Genomic DNA, 10,723 nt, shown 5'->3' on the forward strand with positions numbered 1-10,723 from the left:
CAGCGTGAGAAAGCACGGCGACGTGGGTCGGGCAGCCTTTATCCCCTCCCTGAATGGAAGCCTCTGGGCCGCAGCCCGCAGCTGGCAGCGTGGGAGGGAGCGAGGCCAGAACGAAAGCTGCCCAGGGCCCTCCGCAGGAAGAACGGGGTCAGTGGGAGCAGGGGCCGACGTTGCGTGGCCTCACCCACTTCTGAAGCCAGCCCCTGCGTCTCCGGTGCCCGGTGCCCCCCACCCCACCCCACCCAGGCCCTAGCCCTAGAACAAAGGCCCCGGACTTGTTGGAAGTTGGTGTGCCCTGCTCAGATCGCTGAACCCCAGGTGGCTGGACAGTGCCCCCTGCTGGTGGTGGCTGGGAATTCGCGGACACGGGTCCACGCTGGCTGACCCAGGGGTCCACCCTCTGGCCTGAGATGGGAGCCTTCCAACAAGGCATACAATCTCCCAAAACATCTCAGCAGGCGGTTGGGAGTTCTGGGCTCCATGTTACAGTTGGAGAAACCAAGGTGCCATGTGACAGGTTCCCCCGCCTTCCCGTTCGCATGCCTACATCTCGGCTTTGGGCAGGTTCAGCTCCTTAACCCCTCTATGCCTTGGTTTCCCCACATTACACTATAAAGCTTAGATCTTCTTCCACCTACCCAGATGAAGCAAAGGAGCGTAAATGCGACTCCCCTAAGAGAGAGGCACTATCTGCGTACCCCGCATTCTCAGCCCCCCTCCCAGAACTGCAGAGATTCTGCATTTCCCCTGGAGCCTTTCCCGGAATCTGCCACATCTCTCTCCTGTCTTCCCACCCCCTCCCTCCTCATCACCCCTCTGCCTCCTGTGACTTCCACTGGCTGCGCATCCAGCTGATCCATGACCAAGATAATCAGATTACCTTGGGTCCAGAATAATCTATTCCATATGGCTTGCCAACTTAGAGGCTCCGGGAGCTAAAGGTGTGAGGAAAGGGGGTGATCTTAGTTGGAAGGGGCTCCGTGGGAGCCTCGGGGGCCTTAGCTGGGAAGCTGCTGGGGAAGGAGGGAGGTGGAGGAGAAGTCGGGGGCCTTCCTGCTGAGCCCCCTGACCGCCCTGCGGCTCCAGGTGGCCACAGCCTCATCCATCTGTGACCCACGGGGGCTTAGGATCCATGCTGGGGGGCTGGGCACTCCCCACGCTTTTTCCACTCTCTGGATTGGGGGGGTGGTCACTATAGGGCACTGCTTCTCGAAAGTGGCCGAGTTTCATAATTCGGGGGCAACTGTACTTTTCACACCCAAATTCTCCAGCTCCGTCCCGCAGGGGCTCTGGTGCAGCAGGTCCAGGGTGGGTGTGGAAACCTTCTTCTATCTCCACGGGTCCCTGGGACTTGTGACAAGGTGTTGTGGGTGCTCGAGGCCTCTGGGGGCGTCTCCCCCACACCGGCACCCTCACTCTTGGGGCAGCCTTCAGGAGGAAAGGAGCCCCTCCTGTCTTCCCGAGGAGACAGGACAGCTGGTGGGGAGGACAGAACACAGGCTTTGACCGAGGCAGAGGCAGACAGGCCCCAGCTCTGCCCCTGTTTGCCACGTGACGCGGGACGACCACTCGACACCTCCATTCCCTCATCTGCAAAGGGAGGCAGCGGCGCCCACATCACGGCTGGGCGGCGAGCTGCGACCCAGCCATGCCCCCAACACGGTGCCAGGCCCAGGTGACAGTAGCAGCCATGACCACGACGGTGGCCCAAAGGCCAGGCCACGCAGGATGATCGGCTCCTCCCAAGGTCAGCACAGTAGGTCTAACTACCTCGTGGCACGGGAGCAGAAGCTGGGGCCCAGAGATGGGGAGCGAGTTCCCCACGTGACACGGGTGGCACCCGGCAGGACGGGGATTCGCTTCTGACCCACACTGGCCACACTCCAGAGGGGTGTCCTAGGCCGTGTCAGGGTGGCAGCTGGTTCCTAACAGTCGCTCCCCGGGAAGGGCCTGCCTCTCGGGCTGGTGCTGGGGTGTGGTGGGGCGATCCCGGCCCGCAGGGGACACCTCAGTGAGGAGCCTCCCGGGAGATGCGCCGGCAGATGCTCAGCAGGCGGGCGGCAGAGGAGCTTCTTCCTTCCCCTGGGGCCCCTGGCTCCGGCGGGGACAGGGATTAGGGGCTACAAGGGGAGTATTGACATAGCACCTTTGATTAGCACTCCCGTGTCAGAAGGGCCCGCCGGGAAATGAGAGCACGGAGGCTGGGAGGCGGGAGGGGGGCCGGCGTGCAGGGCGCAGGCTGGCCCGAGGAGCCGGCTGGCCCCTGGCGGGAAGGCTGAGCCCCAGGCCCCGGCCCAAGAGGAGGCTGCCCTGTCCGCCCGCCCCCACCCCGGCCAACGGCCCCAGCTGAGCTCTCACCTCTGCTCAGTGGGGCTGCCCCCAGGCCTCCTTTCCCAGCCTTACACGCTGGCAGGCGCAGGCAGCTCGGGCCAGGGGGCAGAAGCGACTGGCTCGGCACTTGTCCAAACACAGGCCCCAGAGGTGTGAAGGCCTCGCCGCCGCGGGAGGGCGTGCGGGCCCTGCTGCCCGGAGAACTCATTAACGGGGGCAGCTCCCAGATGAGCCCGTAGGAGCGGCTGGTGATAAGATCAAAGGTGAGAGAGGTGGGGGGGTGGTGGGGGGCAACTGGCAGGAGGCCGTAGAGCCCAGGCTCCGGGCTGGGGCAGGGGGGTCCCTCCTCTGCCCCCACTGGCATTGGCCCTTGCACACACCGGGCCCGGACACCCCCGGGGGGCAGCAGGAGAGGAAGGGACTCCCAGGCAGCAGCCTTTAGGGCCGAGGCCCCCAAGGTTGGGGCGGGGTGGAAACCTGCCATCTGCCCTGTCTCTCTCATGCCCTTTTTGTGGGCTCTTTGCCTCCACACTCGCCTGGGGGCCTTCTTAGCCCTCCCTCGGCCTGACACCAGAGATCCTACTGTCACATGCACTTGCCCACCGTGTCTCTCCTGCTCCAGGCCTCTCGGCTGCTCCCGCACAAGGGCCCAAGGGATGTCAGAGCTTAGGTCCCAGATGCGCGAATCCTCAGGAGCCAGAGCTGTGTGTTTAGGATAAAGTCTGTCTCCCACACATATGGCCTGTTGTCCAGAACATGTCTAGTTGATTTTGTACTGAATAAAATGAAGAGTCATTTCAAGGACAAACCAGTCCCGGCGGTTTCCCCTGGACGGGGAACTGCAGGCCTCAGAGGCAGGATGGTAATGAACTTTGTTAGACCCTCGGTGCTTGTTGAGCTGTGGACTTTCTAGCCATGTGCACGTACGGGATTTTTAAAGAGATGACAATGAAACAAGAGGGTGGCTGATTGCCTAGGCGTTTTTGGTCATTCTGAGTTTTCTCAATGATTAGCTGCAAAGTGGAAATCCGAATCGTGGGAATTGGAGGGATTTTTTGACATTCAGAAGGTTGGCAGCAGAGTGCCCAGAGCCCTCGCAAGTCCCACCCCTCCTGCCTGACCAGTCTGTACTCTGCACCGCCTCCCACCCGAGTGCGCGATAGGCTCTACCATTTGCCAACTGTTAGTCCCCTTGGGTCCAGTGGCATTGAAGGGGCCCAGCGGCTGGGCTGCAGTGCCAGGTTCTTGGCTTGGATCTGGAGTCCCTGGGAGGCATCCCTTGACCAGGGTCCAAAAGGGGCAGACCCCACTGACAGCTTCAGGCTGACGAGGGCCCCCCTGGAGCAGGCTCTCCTTGGGAATAGATGGGTCTACGGCACGGGCCCAGGGAATGGGCTCCTCCCCTTCTCCCCGAGGCTGGGTTGGCTCTACCTCTCCTGGATGCGACCACGGGCATAAGAATTCTGGGACTGCTGGGACCGACTGCAGGGGAAGGGGGTATAGAAGGTGCTAGAAGAGGCCAAGGGCAGTAGAAGATAAAATGAGGCGAGGGGGCGGAGGTGGGCAGAGATACCCAGGGAGAAGGTACCGAGTCACTCGGCCACCTCTGCCACAGACCAGCTCACCGATCAGTCTCAGCGGGCTGGAAGCCATGGGGGATGGGAAACATTAGACCCCTCACACTGAAAGATGTGTAAGGTACTACTTCTCTTGAAGACATGATGCTAGACACCAGGTACTTCACAGTCTAGGCAGAGGACAGACATACGTGCACAGAGTAGCTATTACGACAAGGTGCAAACGCAAACTCCTGAGGGGTCAGGCAGGGCAGCATAGGTTCTCTGAGATTTCCTACCCAGACAATCATATTGTCTATAAATGGAGACAGTTTTATTTTTCCTTTCTAATCGGTATGCCTTTTATTTCTCTTTTGTTATCGCACAAGCCAGGCCCTCCAGGACAATGTTGAGTCGGCCTGGGTGGGAGCAGACATCCTTGCCTTGTTCTCAGTATTAGGGGAAAGCATTCAGTCTTTCACTGTTGAGTATGGTATTAGCCGTGGGCTCTCTGGAGAAGCCTTTTATCAGGATGAGAAGTTCTCCTCTATCAGCTAGTTGGCTGAGAATTTTTATCATGAAGGAGTATGAATTTTGTTAAGTGCTTTTTCTGTGTCACGTCCACTCACATTTCAATGTCAGAGTCCTCTATACCTGCCCCAAGGTGGCGGAGCACCAGCTAGAGGCCGGTGGTGGCAGCTTGGGGGAGCAGGCCACGCTCTTGATCCCGCCAGGCTGAGGGTGTCCTGAAGGGCATCAGGCTTCCCCTCCCTCAGCTCAGATGGTCCAGCAACTTGACCGGATTTGACCAGCTTGTTGGACTTGCCTGGGATAGCACCCTCATAGGGCCCCCTACCTCCCACGACCACCACCACCAGGTGGGCCACCTCCAGGAGGAAAAATGGATTAGTTTCTCTCACCTCTAGCCGGGATCAGGGCCGACTCAGGGTCCCCATCCTACCGATTCTTTTTTTTTTTTTTTAATGATTTTATTTATTTGACAGAGACACAGCGAGAGAGGGAACACAAGCAGGGGGAGTGGGAGACGGAGAAGCGGGCCTCCCGCTGAGCAGGGAGCCCGATGTGGGGCTCGATCCCAGGACCCTGGGACCATGACCTGAGCCGAAGGCAGCCGCTTAACACTGAGCCACCCAGGTGCCCCCCCCATCCTACCAATTCTACAGACCTGGCTGCAGCATGCCCCCAAGCTCCCATGGTACAAACTGGGAACGAACTTGCAAGAAAACATTAAGAATCTGCATTAGGTCCCAACAGGTGAAGGCGGCCCCAAATCTAGGTCCTATACTTCCAGTTCCCTGACCGCGCTTCCTTTAACCTGCTGAGCTGGCCCAACACACCAGGCAGCTCGGGCCACTGGGCGCAAGCAAGAGGCCCGAGCGGCGGGGTCAGGTGCCCATGCGAGGGCCCAGATGGGGCTAACCTGGGGCAGCCATCGGCCCGCACCTTCAGCAACCCCCCCCCCCACCGTTGGTTCAAAGGGTCAGGCCCCGCCCCCTCCAGGTCCCGAGCCCGCTTTGAAGTGCTGATGCGGCCTGGAAGGGGCCACTTCACACCTCGGGCTCGGGATAAAGGGGTCGCCGGCCGCCGGCCCCCAGACGCGCCACCGCCGCCATGGCCCAGTCCCTGTGCCCGCCGCTCTCCGAGTCCTGGCTCCTCTCCCGGGGTTGGGGCCCGGCCCGGCCTCCGCCGCCCTCCGACAGGGACTGCGGCTGCTCCCCCGCCTCGTCCCCGGACTCCTGGGGCAGCGTCCCGGCCGGCAGCCCCGAGCCGAGCCCCGGGCGGCCCGGCGCCCCCGCGGCCCCCCGAGCCCGGAGCGCTGGCAGGCGCGGCGCCCGAGGCAGCCGCCTGGGCTCCGGGCAGCGGCAGAGCGCCAGCGAGCGCGAGAAGCTGCGCATGCGCACGCTCGCCCGCGCCCTGCACGAGCTGCGCCGCTTTCTGCCGCCGTCCGTGGCGCCCGCCGGCCAGAGCCTCACCAAGATCGAGACGCTGCGCCTGGCCATCCGCTACATCGGCCACCTGTCGGCCGTGCTGGGCCTCAGCGAGGAGAGCCTGCAGCGGCGGCGACGGCGGCGCAGCGGCCCGGCGGCGGCGCCTCGGGGCTGCCCGCTCTGCCCCGACGGCGGCCCCGCGCAGGCGCAGACGCAGACTCAGCTGCAGGTGCAGGCGCGCGCCCCGGGCCTGGGCTCCGTCGCCGCGTCGTGGGGGTCCCCGCCGGCCTGTCCCGGAGCGCTAGCGGCGCCCGAGCCTCGAGAACCGCCGGTGCTTTACGACGAGGCAGCGTGTCCGGAATCGCTGGCGGTGGAGCTGAGCCCCTCGTCTCCGGTTAGTACCTCCTTCCCGCGCAGGACTCCCTCCCGGCGCCGTCGTGGGTGGTGCTACCCGCTGTCCCCGTCCCCGGCGTGCAGCTCCCCCTGCGGGGGCCACTCCCCCTGCGGCACCCCCACCGGCAGCCTGGCCCGGCCTGCATGCTGTCCGGAGCAGCTTAACTGGTGTGCCCCGGGGCGCTCAAGCGGGGAGGGGAGGGAGAGGACACGCAGGGGACAGGGTCCTGTCTTCCGCCAAAGGTCCCCTGAGAGTGGAACCCATGAGCGCGGACACCCACCCTCAGCAGCCAACGCGGACGATAACCTGTTCCGTCTCTCTCCGCAGCTCTTTCCCGGCGACGTGCTGGCCCTGCTGGAGACCTGGATGCCCCTTTCGCCCCTGGAGTGGCCGCCGGCCTGAATAGTTGTAGTGACGACGTACAACTGGCGCCCTGTCTGTGAGCATCGAGGCCTTTTTGGCCTCGGCACCTTCAAAACGGCCCCTCTCCCGACTCCTTTCCTGGGAGGGGGCCCCTGTGATACTGGCATGCGCATTCCTGAGAGTGAGAGCCTGTCCCCACCCAGGACGGCCCTCCTCAGCCCCTCCCGCAGTGGAGGGACCCATAGATAGACCCTCGGAGGCCGGCAGGGGTGCCTGCCTAGTATGTATTTATTTATTTGTGAATAAACTGTGCTGGTGTCATTGACCGTTTCTTCTTCCCCTACATGGGCACAAAGCTTCCCCCCACCACCACCCAAAGAAGAACCTAGGAGAATCAAGAGGGTCTCTTGCAGTCTTCAGCCCTCCAAGCACACAGGCTCAGGCCCTTTCCTCCTTGCCCCCAGCCCTGGCTTAGCATCTCCTGATCCGGGAAGGTCAGCCTGGGAGGGGGAGGTGCTGCATGTGAGGACGTGGTCGCAGGGGGAGTCTGTCCATCTTTCCTTTGAACCTGGTGGGATCTGGGTAAACCTAAGTATCTCTGTAGACAATACATTTCTGTTAGTACTTACTATGCGGCAGGTCCTTTATACATTGTGTCACCAAATAACCATTTCACAGAAGAATAAACCAAGGATCGGCACTTAAGCCCTGATATGAATTCATATCAGGGCAGGGTCTGAGGGGACACCAGCTACCAAGGGCTTATTTCATGTGTCCCAAGCCTTTTCTCCCCTTGTGCTAGAGCATCATGGCTTGGACCTTGGGATTTTCTCATCTCCCTTCACTCTGGTTTCTCTCCCAAGTGGTTTAGGGACATAAACTAACATCAGTGAGTCAGTCATGTAACTGTGAGCTCCTAGTGGCCTAGCTAGGGTGGAGAGGCTCATGGGGGTTGCATCCAGATCCACACAGCTGACCTGGAACCACACTCCTGTCTACACTGCTGGGTTCTGATCAGGGACACGTATGGGGAAGAAGAAAGCCTTGACCCTAAAGGAGCCTGGCCTCGCTCAAGGGGTCTGGGAAGCAGTCAAGCCTTGGGGGGAAGGTGAGATGGGGCTAGTGGATGTAGCCTCTGCCCAAAGGCCCTCTGTGGATGGATACCAAGTTCTCCCCTCTCCCTCAAGCATCTTTGAAATACAGGCCTTGGTTTTTATTTTTTATAAGAGCTTTATTGAGATACAATTTATGTACCATAAAATTCAACTTTGTAATTCAGTGATTTTAGTGTATTCATAGAGTTACGCACTCATCACCACTGTCTAAATTGAGAACATTTTTCTTTTTTTTAAGATTTTGACAGAGAAAGCACAAACGGGGTTGCTGCAGAGAGAGAGGGAGAAGCAGGCTCCCCACTGAGCAGGGAGCCCGATGCGGGGCTCGATCCCAGGACCCCGGGATCATGACCTGAGCTGAAGGCAGAAGCTTAACGGACTGAGCCACCCAGGTGCCCCTAAATTGAGAACATTTTCATCACCCCCAAAAGAAACCCCATGCCCATTAGCAGGCACTCCCCCGTTATCCCATTCCCCCCACCCCCAACCCAGCACACTCATCTCCTTTCCGTCTCCATAGATCTGCCTGTTCTGGACATTTTGAATGAGTGGAATCACACAACATGAGGCCTTTTGTGTCTGGCTTCTTTCGCCTGTCGTAACATTTCCAGGGTTTGTCCCTGTGGTCCCCTGCATCGGGACTTCTTACTGCCCAGTGATACTCCATCGCACGGACATGCCCCGGCTTATCTGTTTAGCCGTGGATACTGATAGGTTTGTTTGGAAACCACCTCAGAGATCATTTGCAGTGCTCGGCCCGGCCGGGAGGCGCGGTAACTCAGAGCGGGCCGGCGACACGGCTGTGTCATTCAGTCGGCCAGGCGCACCCTGGCCAGCATTTGGCCGCGGAGAGTGGGATCCAAAAGCAGAGGCCCTGCAGGGGGGCAGACCTCACACCTCCACTGACCACCCCCTTTCCCACACCTCCCCTCCCATCTTGCTTTCCCCTCCCAGGACCCTAACCGGAGCAGAGTGGGAAGTCCTTCCCAGGGGCCTAGCCAATTTAGAAAATCTGTTTGCATGGCAAAGGCCCTGTGGTTTAGGATGGGGAATTAAAGTTATTAGCAAGTCTTTTCACAGATAAGTGGGGCTCATTGGCCAGCGCCCTCCCCTGGGGCGAGCCTGGCCTCCCTCTCTCGGAGCCGGGAGCGGCCCAGTGTTTATTAGCACCTGGGTGTGAATTTTCATTAACACGTCTCTGCTAATAAGACAGAGGACCGGGCATGGGAAGGGGTCTCCTCGCACCGCTCCTGCGCCTGCGCCCCCTTGCTGGGCCAGTGCCCCCCGCACCCGATCCGAGGCGCTGGGGCGGCCAGCGGCTTCCAGGTAGGCGAGAGCCTGTGCCCTCTCGGTTCTCCGCCCACCAGCCTGCGAAGGCGGCCAGCTGGTGGGGCCGTGTTAAGGATGGGAACGTGCAGTAAGGAGAGGTCAGGGGCAGCGTTGGATGGGGACCCGACGGGAGTGCAGCTTCCCCGGGGTGCACACACAGCTGAACACCAGCCTGTCTCGAGCTGCTTTCACGGCTGGCCGGGTCAGAACCCAGCGGGCACAGGCCCACGGAGCGGCTCCCGCCAGCCGGGCTCGGTGGTAAGGGCTTTAAATTCAGCGCCGGACCTCAGGTCCTCTGAGCCCGGGAGCCGCAGGGGAGGTGGGCAGGTGTGTGGGCTTAGGCCTATTTTACGGAGCGGGACACGGAGCACAGAACCCGGGGAATCGTTCACAGAGCGAGTGCCTCGCCGTCGGGGCGGGGACAGCGGTGGGTGGTGGTTGACACATCAGGTCCCGGCAGGCGTGTGCGTGCGTGCGTGCGTTGGGAGGTGCAGAATGAGGCCCCTCGCGCTCCTTGGCCGCCCGTGCTATTGCTAGCAGGGAAGCTGCTTCTGCTCGCTGAGCAGGGATGTTGCTCCCGCTGAGAAGGCTGCACTGTGTGGGTGCTGATGCCGATGGGCCACGTCCTAAGGAGGGGCAGCTAAGCTGATGGTTTTATAGCCAAGACATTTACTCAAGGACATGCTACATGGGTCACCATATGAACCCTGGCGGGGAGGAAGAGGGTAGTGGTCACGGTTGTCTGTCGGCGGATGGGAGGGGATAGGACTGAGGCTGGGCCAGGCCTCGTGTGCCTGGGTGGTGCGTCTGGAGGAGGCTGAGCCCAGATGTCCCTCTGGCCACGTGTTGCTAAATAAAGAGGGCCATCTGAGGGGCACACTGATGCGCCAGGCTTCTGAAACAGCCTGTATCTGGAGAACCAGGGTAGCACGGGGCTGGGGAGGGCAGCTAGGCCGAACTGCAAAGCCCCTGCTTATCCCAGGGCGAGGCCAGGAGCCACCTTGTCCACCCCACTCCCCAGATGTCATCCCTGCGTTTGCACAACGCTGAGCGTGATGCCTCCTGACTATGGCACCTTGGGCACTCCTCTGACTCACACTACTTCCAACAGTCCCCTGAGAAGACCCAAGGTTCTCTTTTTTAGAGAGAGAGAGTGAGCACACTTGTGTGCCCGCAGGGTGGGTGAGGGGGAGAATCTCAAGCAGACTCCCCCCCGAGATCATGACCAGAGCTGAAATCAAGAGTTGGACATTTAACTGAGCCACCCAGGCAGCCCGAGGAGACCTAAGGTTCTCGGTCCTTCTGAGGGGTTCTGTCACCCAATGGGCAAGGACCTCTTTTGGGGACCACTGGCACCGCCCGCTCAGCCCCCGGTGGCGCACCAGCCCTGAGTGGGGCTAGAGCCGTGGGTCCCCCGCTCAGCGCTGCTTAGACCTCTTCTGCCCATTTCCCAGCACTTTGCCCAGCCCTGGGTCCTCTGCCCTCCTCCCCTCCCCCCTCCAGTGTACCTGGCATATGAGGCTCCTTGTGAATGCCCCACCTCCCCTCCCCCCACACACTAGGCAACGAGGTGGCCTGGGTGGGCAGCACATGACTTTGGAGAGGGGGGACAGGGCCAGCTCAGCACCCCTCCTGCCTTCTTCCCATGTGACCTGGCATTTCCCTGTCTTCAGACGGCTCTCCCCT

General features: G+C 61.0%; 1 protein-coding gene across 1 annotated transcript; it reads left to right on the forward strand.

Annotated features, from left to right (window-relative positions):
- Positions 1-5,519: 5,519 nt before the first annotated feature.
- MESP1 (mesoderm posterior bHLH transcription factor 1) lies at positions 5,520-6,905 on the forward strand. The gene is made up of 2 exons (XM_032392132.1): positions 5,520-6,230; positions 6,558-6,905. The coding sequence occupies exons 1-2, from the start codon at positions 5,520-5,522 to the stop codon at positions 6,630-6,632; spliced, it is 786 nt and encodes a 261-aa protein (XP_032248023.1). The 3' UTR covers positions 6,633-6,905.
- Positions 6,906-10,723: the final 3,818 nt, after the last annotated feature.

Source organism: Phoca vitulina, unplaced genomic scaffold, assembly GCF_004348235.1.
Source record: "Phoca vitulina isolate PV1807 unplaced genomic scaffold, GSC_HSeal_1.0 scaffold65, whole genome shotgun sequence".
In the NCBI taxonomy this organism is placed as follows: domain Eukaryota; kingdom Metazoa; phylum Chordata; class Mammalia; order Carnivora; family Phocidae; genus Phoca; species Phoca vitulina.